At 27.3% G+C, this 17,903-nt stretch overlaps 2 protein-coding genes and 2 non-coding genes across 6 annotated transcripts; 1 reads left to right on the top strand and 3 right to left on the bottom strand.

The window, feature by feature from the left end:
* Positions 1–1,880: 1,880 nt before the first annotated feature.
* Positions 1,881–3,576, bottom strand: LOC109600223 (39S ribosomal protein L38, mitochondrial). 2 transcript variants are annotated; one of them, XM_020016344.2, is made up of 7 exons: positions 3,504–3,576; positions 3,268–3,451; positions 3,059–3,214; positions 2,685–3,009; positions 2,469–2,627; positions 2,274–2,410; positions 1,881–2,215 (listed from the first exon to the last, which is right to left on the bottom strand). In XM_020016344.2, the coding sequence occupies exons 2-7, from the start codon at positions 3,407–3,409 to the stop codon at positions 1,923–1,925; spliced, it is 1,212 nt and encodes a 403-aa protein (XP_019871903.2). In that variant the 5' UTR covers positions 3,410–3,451; positions 3,504–3,576; the 3' UTR covers positions 1,881–1,922. The 2 variants fall into 2 exon arrangements, with proteins under 2 accessions (XP_019871903.2, XP_019871904.2); XM_020016345.2 differs by having other exon boundaries at positions 3,542–3,559.
* Positions 3,577–5,460: 1,884 nt separating this feature from the next.
* Positions 5,461–5,533, bottom strand: Trnaf-gaa (transfer RNA phenylalanine (anticodon GAA)). Its single transcript has one exon. It is a non-coding gene; the product is annotated as a tRNA-Phe (tRNA).
* Positions 5,534–6,570: 1,037 nt separating this feature from the next.
* Positions 6,571–15,076, bottom strand: LOC109600220 (pyrimidodiazepine synthase). Of its 2 annotated transcripts, XM_020016339.2 has the most exons (6): positions 14,911–15,076; positions 10,547–10,603; positions 10,064–10,172; positions 7,377–7,599; positions 7,050–7,292; positions 6,571–6,988 (listed from the first exon to the last, which is right to left on the bottom strand). In XM_020016339.2, exons 1-6 carry the CDS (start codon positions 14,933–14,935, stop codon positions 6,854–6,856), a joined length of 792 nt encoding a protein of 263 aa, XP_019871898.1. In that variant the 5' UTR covers positions 14,936–15,076; the 3' UTR covers positions 6,571–6,853. The 2 variants fall into 2 exon arrangements, with proteins under 2 accessions (XP_019871898.1, XP_019871900.1); XM_020016341.2 differs by lacking the exon at positions 10,547–10,603 and having other exon boundaries at positions 14,911–15,075.
* A 226-nt stretch (positions 15,077–15,302) lies between these two features.
* Positions 15,303–15,375, top strand: Trnar-acg (transfer RNA arginine (anticodon ACG)). Its single transcript has one exon. It is a non-coding gene; the product is annotated as a tRNA-Arg (tRNA).
* Positions 15,376–17,903: the final 2,528 nt, after the last annotated feature.

The following is a 17,903-nucleotide window of genomic DNA, read 5'->3' as shown; positions in this document are numbered from 1 at the left end:
TAGAACACTATTTTATATAAAAATCTTCTTTATAATTTAGAGAATTTCTTTTATAAACTCAAATAATAATAATAATAATAATAATAATAAAATAATTATACTATATTCTTTTTCTCATTATTCATTTTGTACCTAAATGAAAATAATTTCTAAAAATTATTTCACGTCTCTTCAATTAATAACCATAGTTCATCCAAATTTGATGCTTCTTTAGTGCTTTAATTGATATTACATGTCGTTACACAAGTTATCAATTGTATTTAGATCCGGACTTTAAGCTGGTCATACGAGAATTTCAACATTTTTATCTTTTAACCAACTTTGAACAACTTTGGATGCATACTTCGTACTATTATCTTGAATAAAAATCCATGTGGTTGTTAAATTATCATTGGCAAATGGTTCCATTACATCTCTCATTATGTCTCTATATACGAAACGGTTTAGTTTACTGAGAATTTTTTGTCCTGGACCTATACTATGCCAAAGAGAGGATTCCCAAACCAAAACTTTTCATCCACCATGTTTCAAAGTTTTTGTAGTGTATCCAGGATCCAAAATCTTATTAGGAGGGCAATTAACGCATTTTTTATCATCTCATCTTGTTCTATTGAATATCGATTCATGACTTCAAAGGACCCTTCGCCAACACTTTTTTGTGCAAACTTTTAGTCTTGATCGAATATTCTTTTTTGATACCAATGGTTACTTTACTGAAATATATCCTTGCAAGTTTTGCTCAGTCAACGTCTGATTGTTCTACTAGATACACTGATATTGTATGACCCAATTAATTAATTTTTTATTCACTTAGAGAACAACAGGGGATGTCGTTTATTGATTATTACAATTTGTCAATAAAAGGACATGTTAGAATATTTTCTTATTGTTTTTTCATTTGAGTGTGATGCCTCATATTTGTTAATAAGTATTGTAAACCATTTTTCGGAAACATCATAAGTATTTAGCGATATCAGCAATATTTAGATCTTTGTGTTTCATATTAATTATTATTTTCTCCTCCTCTGAAGAGCAAATTTCCTTTCTTCTCACTGAGAGTGAATTATTTAATTAAATAATATAAATCCTAATAAGAATCAATTCTAATTTTATTTTTTATACTGACCGGACAAAATTTAAATTAAATCCTTTTATGAAATATTTAACAAAATGTTTGATTTTAAATTTGCTATCTATAAAATGGAACTGAAGATATCAGTACCTAATAATGTGAAGAGGTCTCCGAATATTTAATATTGATAAGGATATTTTCTGTTACAATACCAATCAAACGAAAAACCACTTAGCATAGATAAGTAAAATAATTCTTACATTTAACACCGATAAGATGAGTAATCTACGGAGTACCTGAATATACTAAATCATTCAGTATATTATTTTATATATTTTTCTATTTTATATAATTTGAGTTTCTCGTTTATATATGTATTTATTTTTTCTTTTCTTTTTATCTTCCTAAGTTTTTTAAGGTGGAGGAATGGTGTTGCGCCCATATGGTACTGCGAACCACAGTAATATACTGACTACTCAGAAAGATTTACCCACTAAATCACGCAACTTGAGTCCGTTGACTGCCTAACTCCCTCAGAACAGAGGAGTCCACTGATTACTCTTCAATATGGGGTGAATTATTCTCAACTTAACAGAGAGATAGATGAGATATGAAATATCTTACAAAATGTTTGATTATAAATTTTGTGCTATATATATTAGGTAGAGGAAAAAAAAATCCATAAGTTTTACGTGATCTTCAAGACTCAGCCAAACTCTCGGGAGTTTCTGGCGAATCACTATAGACGTGGAGTTGTCCTATAGGAATACATCATTATAAATATAGTAGAGTGAAATAAACCAAAATAAACGTTTTTATAACAATTTATTGTAACAGACATATACATCTTTTATTCAATATCATTAATCCTTCCCCACCTCAACCTAGACTTCCTCTTTTCCAATTGTAACCAGCTAGGTACATAGCCCTCAAAATACTGAGCATTTGGATATGGTAGAGGTGGTGGAGGTGCCTTAAATGGATGAACATTTTTCAATTTCCTCTCAAGGAACTCCTTGTTGATTTGCTTGGGATCCCTGTACTTGTCCATGTACAAATTAAAAGGTTGTCTTAAGGGGAACCATACTTGTTTCTTGATGTAGGGCTCAGGGAAATCATACTCAAATATTGGCTCCTTCATTTCTAAAACACATCAGTTTACTAAATTGTTTAAAAACTAATATCAAATTAATTAACTTACCCAGGACATTGTGATAAAATTGTTTCAATGATTTATCCCAGTCAGCCTGGAAGAAAGCTAGACCTGCTGGTGTGATATCATCTTGTAAGTTTTTATAAAACTCGTAAGTAGAAAACGTCCTTTCAGACAAAGTGGTGCTGAAAATAATAAAAATAAAGTAATAAACCACTTTTTGATATGTACAATTAAACTCACCAAGGTCCTGCCTTTTTAAATTGGCTGAAGTCGATTTTTTTATTTTGCTTATATAATACAAAAACATGTCTGTGATAGCCTGTACCCTTTGGTGGAAAAGGTTGCAGGTATTGTATGATTGTTTCACCATTTTCTACTTTATTGCCAGGAATGTTACCTCTAAAATCAAACCTTAAGTACCCACAATATAATTTTTAAAATGTGTATTGGACTTACACAAACCAATGGACATATTCTTTATCTTGTTCTGTAAAATGTCCATCTGGATTTGTCAACACCAAAGTCCACAAAGTTTTGTCGTCACTCTCATATTTTATCTCTGGCTTTGAACTTGCTTCCTGAGGTTTTATGACGTTACCATAATAAACAGGGTGCTGCAGATCGTTGTGAGTATAATAAACACCCAGAGGCACCCTGGGGTAAAAGTATGCATCCCCATAAAGATGCTCGAACACACCATAGTGATCTGCTGATTCTTTTATGTGATGGGGAGCACTGCTGTTCAGCCATTCTTGTTTCACTGCGTCCAAATCAATCAACACTAAAAGCACAACATTAATACAAACATAAAGGATTTATCCAGATCATACAGGATTTGTTTCGGGCGAGTTTTTCCAACTTTGGATCTTTTCGTTGGGCCTTTAAAATTTTTAGTCGTTCTTCCAGTTGTTTTGATCGCGATTGAACGATTGGAGGCAGACCTATGTCTACTCGGTAGTGGATTTTGGGGTCCTTTTGGTTTAGTTCTGTAAAAGGATAACCTGTACTTTTATTTTTCCCAAATTTGTTGTATATGTACCCGCTAGTCTCTCTTTTAAGCTTCTTGCCACTCCTGGTGGTTTACCCCTTAAATGGTGACCGTTCCTTACTGAACCACATAGACTTGAATTGATGTTGAGGTTTAAATTGGTGTTACATAGTTTCCACAGCGAGCTCGCCATGATGTTTAACAAATTTTAACTGATGTTTTATGTCGGGTGTATCTAAAATATTGTTCGTATTAATTATTAATTCATATTTAATTAATAAATATACTTTTGTGGTGAAACTTTATGTATCAACATGGAACTAACCTCAAACCATTTTAGTCATGTAACATAAATATTTAGAGGAGGTGTTTAAAACTCAAACTTTATTACAAATTATAATTTATTATTAAAATTATTTTACTGAAAGATGTTCTGAGAATTAATTATAGATTATGTTATGTAAAAGATATTTCAAATTTTATGACAATAGAAATTATAACTAATGGGAATTTTATCATTTAACATAAAATTAATGTTTTTAAATAAAAGGGCTTCATTAAAACAAAAACGTTTGTGTGTGTTTTAATTTGATATTAAGAAATAAACTTTTCAGTGTTATGTGCCTAAAACAAACAATACAACAAATTAATGTGAAAAAGTGTTTAAAAAAATTACATGTAAGTAGTTTATTATGTTAATTATCTATATTGTTTTATTTGATTATAATAGTATAATAGTAAAAAACAATAACTAAGAGCGACATCCATTAGAATATTAATTTTATTTAAATTTTTAATAAATAAATGTACTTTTCCCTGTTTTATTCATTAAGTAAGTTTAGTAACTTATTAAAGTATACTAAAAATATGAGTAGTACTACATGAATTGGATGCCAGTACCTATAATATTTATTGTTTTTTCTTTTATTGTGGTATATATTATGTAACAGCTCAATCTAATTTTATTCTTTAAAAAATTGTGTACTTTTTTTATTTTTTAATAGTCAAAATGATAAGAACTTTTTACTTTATGGTATTTCATTGCTCTTTATGTATTTAAATCGATTATTTACTTTCTGTCTTTTATTTATTATAATTATTTAATCATTGGTCGCAGTAAAGAATATATTTGCTTCCATATATTGAAGAAATGGTGCTCTTAACAAATATGGTTCATCAATAAAACCATCTCAAACACATGTTTTGTCTTAGATGTCGCAAATTCCATACAAAACGAAGAGGATATTATAAAGTGTTAATGTTAAACAGTTAACTAAGAACTGTGGTTAGCAGAAATATCAAATCAAAATATTTATAGAAATTTCTTCATTTAAAATTGCAATAACACACTTTTGTTTGACTATTTTCTCCACTTTCTTTTGAATAGATTTAAAAAGGAATATAATGGGAATGGGTAATTAAAATATCTACAAAACATGAAGGATTAGATGGGCTAAAATTATAAAACAAAAAGGATATTATAAAGTGTTAATGTTAAACAGTTAACAATGAAGTGTGGTTTGCAGAACACATCAAATCAAAATATTTACAGAGACTTCTTCATTTAAAATTGCAATAATACAATTTTGTTTGAATATTTTCTCAACATTCTTTTGAGTCGATTTAAAAAGGAATTTAATAGGAATGGGTAATTAAAATGTCTACAAAACATGGAGGATTAGAGGAGGAGATGGGCTAAAATTATAAAACAAAAAGGATATTATAAAGTGTTCATGTTAAACAGTTAACAATGAACTGTGGTTTGCAGAACATATCAAATCAACATATTTACCGAAACTTTATTATTTAAAATTGCAATAACACAATTTTGTTTGACTATTTTCTCAACTTTCTTTTGAGTTGATTTAAAAGAGAATTTAATGGAAATGGGTAATTAAAATGTCTACAAAACATGGAGAATTAGAGGAGGAGATGGGCTAAAATTATAAAACGAAGAGGATATTGTAAAGTGTTAATGTATGTGTAAATAATGTCCAACTCAATTCATAAAAATATATATAATAAGTATAGTACAACATTAGTAAATTAATATTGTTGTCCATATTAAATAAAACATTTTATTTTAGTTGCTTTAAAAATGACCACTACTGTATATGTTTATTTAAAAACTTTCATAAACAATTTGAGAACAGATTTTTATGGTAATAGCAACATGCTTTGAATAAATTAACATTCACGGTATCCTATCTGAAACAAAAATTTAATGAAAACACAAAAAGGTTCTGCCGAAACCAGGGATCGAACCAGGGACCTTTAGATCTTCAGTCTAACGCTCTCCCAACTGAGCTATTTCGGCTATAAAAAATTAGTTTATACAATTAGTATGAAAGGCGTATCGAAAAATTGTATACTAAACATTTTGGATCATACAGAAATGTCCCAATTTTAGTTTCGACATTACCTGACTAGGTACAACTTTAAGACATACGTAAAAAACTAAAAACTATTTTTGGATAACCTTTGCATTTTATAAAATAATAAAAACAATTAATAAAATAAAAAATTTAAATGTAGGAAAAACAATTTGGAGGATGTATAATTAAAAATGATAAATAAATTTGTTTATTAGAATAAGCTTAAAATAAAAGAAGTGGTTGGAAGAATTTGGAGGACAAATATTTAAAAACGACTTAATTAAATTTGTTTATTGAAACCACTTGTTGGATATTATTCTTTGTCGTATCAGCACATCCTCGAGCCAATGATTTAATTAAGTATAATTTCCCAATAGGAATATAATAATGCCTATGAATTTTAATTAAACAATTCGTTGGTGATTCAAATGTTTTGATTTTTTGTAATCCTATACGTTTATAATATACTTCTAAATACTGATAATAAATGCAGTTCTACAAATATATAATATTTATTTTGCTTCACAAAGAAAAGCTGCATTAATCTGCATTGGATTGAAAAATTACGACTGACTGTGACTTTGCAACAGAAGAAATTTAATAATAATAGTAATAAAAATGATAACAAATCACAAACTGTCTGTGAGGTGAAAATACGTCACGTAATTAAAACATTTAAAATTGTACCTTCTTAATAGCTAATAAAAATAGAATTAAAATTATAACTACTTAGTAATGTAGAAATTGTCCCAAATAAATAACATTGATACGAATAATTAAACAAACTATAAATTAAATGAAATCTTAAAAAATATTGTTTAAATTAAAAATTAATAAAAAATAAATATTTGTATTTCCATTAAATCAAAACATTTACAGAAAATTCTTAATTTTAACTTGCAATAACACTATTTTGTTTGTCTTTTGAGTCGATTTAAAAAGGAATTTAATGGGAATGGGTAATTAAAATGCCCACAAGGTATTTTAAAATATTGTATTGTGAATATATTAATCATAGTATTAATAACGGAATCAAATAAAATATGATACTGTGTATAATATTCAAAAGTGATGTATATTTATATTAACAAATGTATAATAAATACTTAAGAATATGATATTTCCAGTCACAATAAGTACATATCCTAATTTATCTAAAGGCACAACAAAGCTTTGATACATATACCAAAATATGTAAAAATATAAGTACAATATCTAATTGTAAATTAAATGCAATAAATTGTGTGAGGACTAAAATCACTTTAGATTGAATTCAGAATGGCGTCATAGTCTGGCATTCCAGCTCTCTGGGAATGTAAAAATTTAATGTGTGTTGCTGAGTCTAACATACTTTTCTTAACAGACGGGTTTTCACTCATTTGCTTTTTCCATTCCATCTAAAAATACAATAAAAAACAGATATTATATTTTATAAGGATTATTTTTGTTGGTACTTACGAGCCTGGGATATTTTTCCTTTTTCAATAAATTTTGGTTGCCGAATAGTTTCAGTAAGTCCGCCCTCTCACACCAAGGCCAAATCATGAAGTCCAACATTCCGGGGTGTTTTCCACCAAAGTATGGACCAATTCTGTCCCCTAATTCTCTTTCGAAAACATCTAGACCGTTTGCTATGATCACATCATCGTCCATATTAGTTCTGCCAACGGTTAATAGGACCTTGTACATAGTATTCACAACCTTCAACATTAATAGATGCAATTACTAACTTACTAAATTTATTTTATTGTTTTGGAAAGCACTGACATAGATGTTGATACGTACCTTGTTAAATTGTTCGATCAATAGCCTATCTTTGGCTTTTTGAAGTGGATCATTCGAATGTAATTGATGTTGATGGTATCGTTCATCCAAATAATCCGAAATGATCAAACTCTCATATAAAACGTCGCCAGTGTCCAATTCAAGGGCGGGCACTTTACCGTATGGACTTTTGTCGTAATACCAATCAGGTTTGCTTGATAAATTGATATTTACTACATCGTAACTGAAACAAAAATTATTATTATTAAATTAGTATTTTTAAAGAAAGCTTACAACTATCTAAAGTGGAATTTTGTAATGAATATTCAAAAAAATCAGTAAAATCAGCAAAGGAAAAAACAATCGTAATATTTCATAATTTATATAGTACTATAATTTTTCTCCCAACTTATACTTAAATCAAAATAAGTTCTACTTTAATTAAATCTTAAACAAAATAAATGAAAGGAATCCCAAACAAAAACTTTTCTTTCAACGTGGTTCTAAGTTCTTGTGGTTGTCTGGGAACCAAACTTTTATTAGGAGGAACATGCATTTTTTATCATCTGATCTTACTCTATTGAACATGGATTGTTCACTTAATATTTTGTTGTGGAAAAGATGTGAAATTAAATTTCACAAGACTTCAATTAATAATTACAGTTCATCTAAATTTGATGCTTTTTGGTGCGTTAATCGATAATACATGTCGTTACACAAGTTATCAATTGTATTTAGATTCGGACTTTAAGCTGGTCATTCGAGAATTTCAACATTTTTATCTTTTAACTAACTGTGAACAACTTTGGATGTATACTTCGTACTATTATCTTGAATCAAAATCCATGTTGTTGTTAAATTATCATTGGCAAATGGTTCCATTTCATCTCTCATCTCTCTATATACGAAACGGTCCATTTTGCTGAGAATTTTTTGTCCTAGTCTTATACTATGCCAAAGAAAGGAGTCCCAAACAGAAACTTTTCATCCACCATGTTTCAAAGTTTTTGTTGTGTATCCAGGATCCAAAATCTTATTAGGAAGGCAATTAACGTATTTTTTATCATCTCATCTTGTTCTATTGAACATGGATTTATCACTTCAAAGTACCCTCCGCCAAAATTCTGGAGAATAATTAATACTTTTTTGTGCAAACTTTTGGTCTTGATCGAATATTCTTTTTTGATACCAATGGTTTCTTTACTGAAATATATCCTTGCAAGTTTTGTTCATTCAGTCAACGTTTGATTGTTCTACTAGATATACTGATATTGTATGACCCAATTAATTAATTTTTTATTCACTTAGAGAACAACAGGGGATGTCGTTTATTGATTATTACAATTTGTCAATAAAAGGACATGTTAGGATATTTTCTTATTGTTTTTTAATTTGAGTGTGTTGTCTCTTATTTGTTAATAAGTATTGCAAACCATTTTTCCGAAACATCATAAGTATTTAGAGATATTAGCAATATTTAGACCTTTATGTTTCATATTAATTATTATTTTCTCCTCCTTTGGAGAGCAAAGTTTCTTTCTTCTCACTGAAAGTGAATTATTTAATTAAATAATATAAATCCTAATAAGAACAAATTCTAACTTTATTTTTTATACTGAGTGGACATAATTTGAATTAAATCCTTTTATGAAATATTTAACAAAATGTTTGATTTTAAATTTGCTATCTATAAAATGGAGCTGAAGATATCAGTACCTAATAATGTGAAGACGCCTCCGAATATTCAATATTGATAAGAATATTTTCTGCTACAATACCAATCAAACTAAAAACCACGTAGCATAGATAAGTAAAACAATTCTTACATTTAACACCGATAAGATGAGTAATCTACGGAGTACCAGAATATACTAAGCCATTCAGTGAATTATTTTATATACTTATCCATTTTATATAGTTTGAGTTTCTCGTTTATTTATGTATTTATTTTTTCTTTCCTTTTTATCTTCCTAAGTATTTTAAGGTGGAGAAATGGTGTTGCACCTATCTGGTACTAGGAACCACACTAATGTACGACTACTTAGAAAGACCTACCCACTAAATCACACAACCTTAGTTATTGGTTGTTAATGTTGGTCTATTCAGTGTTTTCTATATTTATTCCCCCATATTTTGGCCGTGACAAAGCAGTGAAGGTAGAAAAACTACCACAAGTGTTAGATATGTTATCCTATGTTATCCTCAGCAACTAGAATTCAACCACCATAGAGCTTCGTCAGTGAACCCAGAGGTGTCAAAATGTGGGTTGTTTTACGTTCCTATTTCTAACACCGGTTTTACTTTGCTTTTTCTCCTTTATATTATAATAGCATTTGTAAAAATATCATTGTAATGTACTTTAGTAATACTGAACAATTGAAGAATGAACCAACTTGGGTCCATTGACTGCCTAACTCCCTCAGAACAGAGGAGTCCACTGATTCCTTTTCAATATGAAGTGAATTATTCTTAACTTAACAGGGAGATACATGAGACATGAAATATCTTACAAAACGTTTGATTTTAAATTTAAATTTTGTTCTATATATATATTAGGTTGAGGAAAAAGACATCCATTAGTTTAACGTGATCTTCAAGACTATGTTATGTTATTTAACTTGTTCTACAATTTATTTCTCTACTAACATTGTATTTTTTCTTTCTCCATAAATGTCCATAAATTTAATTTATTAAAGGGCATTACTTACGGAATCTTCTTTGCATCTAATACTAAATGAACTCTCTGTGAGTAAGGACAAAATCGGTTACTATACAATCTAAGTTTTCCTTTCGGCGACGATGGTGGAGTGCGGGAACCTGTACCAAAAAGAAAATAAAACGTTTTATTGTTATTTTTACATGTAACTGCAATATAAATAATAAAAACAATTAATAAGAAATTTGTATTATCATTGCAGTGACATATTTAGTTTGAGTAAGAAGCAGTTATATATACATATTAGGCAAAGTAAAGTAATAAATACATTTTGTGCATATTAATATATTTATGGTAATTGTAAGTAGAGACAAATTAACAAATCGATGATCGAAATAGATTATATCCAATAGAGTACATAAATAATAGGATAAAAAGTCTTTCACTTACTTAATTTACGACAATAATTGTCAATTAAGTCCAACAAAACTTGTTATCCTTATTAATGATTTATGCAAATATAGTTTTAATTTACCGTTAATGGGTTTGCGACATCGAATCTGGCTTCTGATCGGTGAAAATTGAAAAGACACTGCATAAAATAGAAAAAAACGCATGTACAAACATACTAGGAGGAGACGTTTTATAATTAGAAGCGTGTTTGTGTATACGAAAATTAAAAAAAATATCATTTTATTATAATTTGTTAGCATAATTTATTTACATATAATTATTACTTACCTTATAAGCATATGTCCAGTTTATTAAAATAAAATTCAATGAATAATTAATAAATATTATTAATGTTCAATAATATAATATATATAAAATTATATAATAATAATGTGATGATTTTATTATTATTACAACAAATTTCACTAAATTGTCTTTTGACATGCGAAGGGAAGTTGAAAATACTAAATTATATAAAAACTTTGTTTCGTCAATAATTTATATAGTATCTAGAACCTCTACAGTGTTATATAATAGACTTGATAGTGTGACAGATGTGGACCTAAATATTTCTACATTTACATGATTATAAAATATAGAATTTATGTACAGACTATGAGAAGTGGAACCGTTATTCCTTTCTACATTATTTATATTCTTGTCTTTTTTTGTGTACGTGGGTTTTAAAAACTGGTGGGTCAAAAATTGGTCAACAATTAAGAGATGAATTAGGAAATTGGTGGCTAATATTAGGATTTTGAATGTTTCATTACAAACTAAGTATCAAAACTATTGAAGATGAAGAAGTTTATAGAGACTGTTATTTCCAAAGTCTTACTATTTTTTTCCTAAACCATTAATTTTAAAATAAATTTGAAAGTTTTCGTTTATGTACATATGAAAATATCTTCTAAACATCCTAAATTATGAGATACAGAGTGGTAAAGTTTTTAAAAAGTCAAATTGCATAATTGAAAGTAGTCACCAACATAAATTTTCAGTCATTGTGTGGGTGAGCATTGTTAACAATTATTTAATAAGCCCACATTTTTTTCATAAAGGTTAACTGGTGAACCAAACCGTTAGTTTTTTTCTCTCACATTCAAAACTATTAGTTAACTTTTAAGCACTTTTTATAAGAAAGTTTTATGTGAAAAAGTCGGTGGAAAAAATTAAGAGATCAAATTTGTTCAGATTTATAAAAATAATTTTTGTTACGAGTACAAAAACAGTGGCATACCATATCTTTCAAAAAGCCCAGGATGAACGCCTCTGGGACAAATAAGAAAATGTTGTAGATACAATAGAAAATGTCTCCTGTGTACCAAATTTTATTAAACTATCTAGAGAGGCATACAATAAAAAAGATTTTTTTTGAATACTTTATCTGTATCTCAAAATTTAATATGTTTAAGAAATTTATACGAAGTTTTTTTCTTAAAATTAATCCAAAAATCACCCCCATAATTATTTTACCATACTTTTGAAACATCCTGTATACGTTTTTCAACCTTAATTAGAATTTCTTGACCTTAATTAAAAACAATGATTATTTACGGAAGTTGAATTCACAACATTGTTTTCTGCGGTTAACCTTTATAAAGTGGTTTAAATTTGATTCTTATTTATGTTATAAGTGTTATAAGATTAATGTGTACGGTACTTAATTGAAATAAATATTTTTGTCAGACAATAAAATCTTTTCTAAAAAAGTAATCTTTTGGTAAATTCTGAAAAACTGGAATTTTATTTAAAATTATAGATTACTTTCAAAAATATATATAATCTTATGATATGATTTTGAAAAACTGGATTGAATGTTTCAGTCAATAAAATGTGTCATCTTTTGACACATTTCGAAAAATTGAAAAAACTAAAATTAATTGAAGTACATTTTTTCGTTAGGAGATAAAATCTTTTCCAAAAAGGTATATAACTTTTTTCTTATAATTATAGACTACTTTAAAAAAAAATCGTTTGATAGATTTCGAAAAATTTTAATTACTAAAATTAATTTAAGTAAATTTTTTCGTTAGGCAATTAAATCTTTTCCAAAAAGGTATATAATTTTTTTTGTAGATTTTCAAAAACTGGTATAACTAAAGTTGTTTCTTTGTCAGACGAGAAAATGTATCTTCAGACACTTTTCATAAAATTATACACTAAAAATATATACTCAATGTTTTAAGACAATAAAATATTTCTGAAGGAACTTTATTAAATAGAATTATAGATTAGTTGTGCAGTAGAACTTTGTGCCAGATAACAAAATCTTTTCCAAAAAAAAGGGATTTTTATCTTTCAGTAGATTTCGAAAAACTGGAATAACTAAAGTTGATTTTTTTGTTGACAATGAAATGTTTCTTCAGTCATTTTCTTCATAGAATTATATATTAATTGAATATGTCTTCAGGTACTTTATTAAGTAGAATTCTAGACTAATTTTTATAAAAAAAATACATGTATTGAAAGATGTTGAAAAATTGGAATAACTGGAATTTATTGAATTGATTTTTAAAGACAGAATTGAATATTTTTATCAGACAATAAAATATTTCTATAGGTATTTTATTAAATAGATTAGTTTTTATAAAAAACAACTTTTGAGAAATGTTGAAAATTGAATAACTGGAATATATTAAATTGAATTTTTTGTCAGGCGAGAAAATCTTTTCCAAAAAAGTGAAATTTTATTTTTTAGTAGATTTAAAAAACTGGAATAACTAAAATTAACTGTTTTGGATGACATTGAAATGTTTCTTTATGCAATTTTTTCGTAGAATTATACATTACTTTAATAAATATATAAAATCTTTTAATAGATTTTTAAAGACAGAATTGAATGTTTTTATCAGATAATAAAATATTTCTATAGGTACTTATATTAAGTAGAATTATAGACTAGTTTTTATAAAAAACAACTTTTGAGAAATGTTAAAAATTGGATAACTAGAATATATTAAATTAAATTTTTTGGCAGACGACAAAATCTTTCCTTAGATCAGTTTTTATAAAAATCATCTTTGGAAAGATGTAGGAAAATTTGAATAACTAGAACTTATTAAATTGAATTTTTTTCAGGCTAAAATTTACTATTTTTCTTTCACAGACAATGAAATGTTTCTTCAGACACATTTTTCGTAAAGAAATCCACTTTTGATAAGAAAAAATATCTTTTGATTAATTTTGAAAAACTGAAATAACAAGAATTGATTGCATTGAATATTTTTGTTAAGCAAAAAGAAAGTATATTTTATCAAGAATTATTTATTCTCTTGAAAAAAAAAAAAATCATTTTGTGGATTTCGAAAAACTGGAATAACTTCAATAGGTTTTCTACAAGATGAAATATTTTTACAAACTTTTTTTATTTGGAATTATAGATTACTTTAGAAATTATTTTTTATATATCTCAAAAAAATGGAATAATTTGAATTGTCTTTTTTATGACGAAAATGTTTTCTTCACACACTTTTTTACATTAAAAATAATAGAATAGTAAAAAAATATATATTTCTTGATAGATTTCATAAAAGTCTATAATCTTTAATTGAATTGAATATTTTTGTCAAACCACAAAATATACTTTTACGTAAAAATATAGACCACATCAAAAAATGTATATCATTTCAAATTTCGAGCAAATTTTTATTAAATTTCGAAATTTGATTACGTATACATATTTGTATCATTAAAATAATGCTGTTTTGAATATACTTAAAATTGGAAACTCAAATAAACGTAAGTTATCTAAATTATCTTTGTTTAATCCCATTGCACATCAAACATACGTTTTAACTGCGCTTTAATATTAAATAAAATATTCCACATAATTTTGACTAACTTATTTCATAATAATGTTAAGAAAATATATGTTAGTTTAAAGTAAAATGTATCGATGCAGGTTGAGATAAACACAAACATTTGCACAGGAGATCAATAAGATCATTGATAAAATATAAATATTTTAAAATATATGTAAATAAACATGTAACACTTTATTTGATATGTGCCCGAAATCACACGGGAAATAAGGTTAACAACACATTTATTCAAATTTCAGATGCCACTATAAAACCCGTATTAAGTGAGGTAATAGATAAAAATAAATATGACATGGTGCGGAAGATATTGAGCCGAAATAATTCTAACGGCGTGCGCCCGATTATCGGATTTCTAAGGGTGCCCCAATTTCGCTTAACGTAACTATCGATTAGAAAAATTAAACCAAACAACATAAACAAGACAAAAGATCTGCCAAAACCCGGAAGTACTTTGCAGTTACCATACGAAATAAAATGCTAATCAAAACTGGGTGGTTGCATTTGGTTTGTGCAAGTTATTGCACGATGATGTCATGTTTATTGACGTTCTATTTCGGTAACTTAGTTATTACACGCAATGAGTTGTGTGTGGGTGGTGAATTCTTAAGAAAAATTTACTCACCCTTAGTTAGGTGTGGAGAACTCATATTAAAAAAAAATGATAATCAATTAAAGTACGATTCACTGAATCAAACACTCGTGTGCTTTTTCGGGAAAAATGACCCGGCTGAGCCTACGGTTAATTAACAAGTCTCTACGACCGACTGAATTCGAAATTGAACACACCGCAGCCAGCTGATCGTGTCCACACACCGTGTTTTTATTTACTAGCCCCCCACTGCCATCTTGTACGCCGACGTTTAAGCTTGTGACTATTGATTTTTCTTTTGCGAATGAGAAATGAAATCTGTAGGTTGGCGGTTGAACTGGTGCAGAAGCCGGTAATATTATTTTCGTTGAACTCCATTGTTGTTGGTGGTTGAGGTCTAGACTGTTGATAATGGTTAATAACAAGGCCCTGTGGCGCAACGGATAACGCGTCTGACTACGGATCAGAAGATTCCAGGTTCGAATCCTGGCAGGGTCGCATTTTTTTCTCGATTTTCCACAATATTATTTATTCCACAGAGTTTATTTTATATTTCTAATAATATTTAAGTTTATTATAAAAATTTTATGTTTCCTATAATTAAAATTCAATACAATTTACGTGGTCAAAATTTGGGAGCAGTTTAATAATAATGAAGTAAATAAAAATGAACATTAAAACTAAAATTTCTCTAATAACAGTTGTGTTAATCAAAATTAATTAAGAGCACCTTTTTTCCCAAATTGTGGTGTAGAAAATAGGTCGAGAAGATGAGGGGAACTCTCAAAATTCACTCACAAATCATTATACAAAAAGCTTATAATTGTTACAATAAATATAAAAGTTTTAACAATTTGATTGAGTTCTTATGTGTGTTGTACAAATAGAAATACCAAAATAAACAAGATTAATACTTCATAAATATATTAAAATCATTATTCTAGATGTCCTGAAATGTCCTGAAAAAATATCTAAACTCTGTTATCCAAATTAGGACAGATTTAAGCAGTGAATCTATACATTGTTCTGAAATAAATATAGTTAATGAAATGGTATTGGTTTAATGTTGTAGTCAAATAAAAATCACATTCTTACGTACATATTTACAAATCTATTTTTTATTTATGTTTCTATTACTTAAATTTATACTTTGGTTTATATAGTTTAATTATTTTTTGAATAGAATATTGTTTATTGAGCAATTCATCATTTCTATTACTTAAATTTATATTTTGGTTTATATAGTTTAATTATTTTTAGAATAGAATATTGTTTATTGAGCAATTCATCATCTTAAGATAGGAAGAAAATATTTCTTAAAGTATTATTATTAAATATTTCCTAAGGTATTATCCAGATACAGTTTTCCTAATGATGTTCAAAAATATGATGAGAACTTCAAATTCTTAAAAATAGATTCATTTCTTCATTAATATTTTAACAAGGAGTAAATTTTTGAGGTTTGGAATTATCCAAGGAGGTTAAATATGACTAACAAAGTGAGAAAATAATTCGAATAGTTTTGTCCCATTGAATTTGGACATTATGATACTATAGATAGATAGTTTATTCTTATTTCACCATTCATACATATGTTTCTCTTACTTAAATTTATATTTTGGTTTATTTAGTTTAATAATTTTTAGAATAGAATATTGTTTATTGAGCAATTCATCATCTTAAGATAGGAAGAAAATATTTCTTAAGGTATTATCCAGGTACAGTTTTCCTAAAGATGTTCAAAAATATGGTGAGAACTTCAAATTCTTAAAAATAGATTCATTTCTTCGTAAATATTTTATCAAGGAATAAATTTTTGAAGTTTGGAATTATCCAAGGAGGCTAAATATGATTAACAAAGTGGGAAAATAATTCGAATAGTTTTGTCCCATTGAATTTGAGCATTATGATACTATAGAAAGATAGTTTATTCTTATTTCACCATTCACACATATGTTTCTCTTACTTAAATTTATGCTTTGGTTTATTTAGTTTAATAATTTTTAGAGTAGAATACTGTTTATTGAGCAATTCATCATCTTAAGATAGGAAGAAAATATTTCTTGAGGTATTATCCAGGTACAGTTTTCCTAAAGATGTTCAAAAATATGGTGGGAACTTCGAATTCTTAAAAATAGATTCATTTCTTCGTAAATATTTTATCAAGGAATAAATTTTTGAAGTTTGGAATTATCCAAGGAGGCTAAATATGATTAACGAAGTGGGAAAATAATTCGAATAGTTTTGTCCTATTGAATTTGGGTATTATGATACTATAGATAGATAGTTTATTCTTATCTCACCATTCACACATATGTTTCTCTTACTTAAATTTATGCTTTGGTATATTTAGTTTAATAATTTTTAGAGTAGAATATTGTTTATTGAGCAATTCATCATCTTAAGATAGGAAGAAAATATTTCTTAAGGTATTATCCAGGTACAGTTTTCCTAAAGATGTTCAAAAATGTGATGAGAACTTTAAATTCCTAAAAATAGATTCACTTCTTCATAAATATTTTAACTAGGAGCAAATTTTTGAAGTTTGGAATTATCCAAGGAGACTAAATATGACTAACAAAGTGGGAAAATAATTCGAATAGTTTTGTCCTATTGAATTTGGGCATTATGATACTATAGTTAGATAGTTTTTTCTTATTTCAACATTCAAACATATATTTCTCTTACTTAATTTTATACTTTGGTTTATTTTGTTTAATAATTTTTAGAATAGAATATTGTTTATTGAGCAATTTATCATCTTAAGATATGAAGAAAATATTTCTTAAGGTATTATCCAGCCACAGTTTTCTTAAAGATGTTTAAAGATATGGTGAGAACTTCAAATTCCTAAAAATAGATTCATTTCTTCATAAATATTTTAACAAGTAGCAAATTTTTGGAGTTTGTAATTATTAAGGAGACTAAATATGACTAACAGAGTGGGGAAACAATTGGAATAGTTTTGTCTTATTGAATTTGGGCAATATGATACCATATATAGATAGTTTTTTCTTATTTAACCA

This window comes from Aethina tumida, chromosome 2, assembly GCF_024364675.1.
Source record: "Aethina tumida isolate Nest 87 chromosome 2, icAetTumi1.1, whole genome shotgun sequence".
Classification (NCBI taxonomy): Eukaryota; Metazoa; Arthropoda; class Insecta; order Coleoptera; family Nitidulidae; genus Aethina; species Aethina tumida.
Note: the sequence above shows the minus strand (reverse complement) of the source record. Positions and strands in the feature narration are given on the sequence as shown.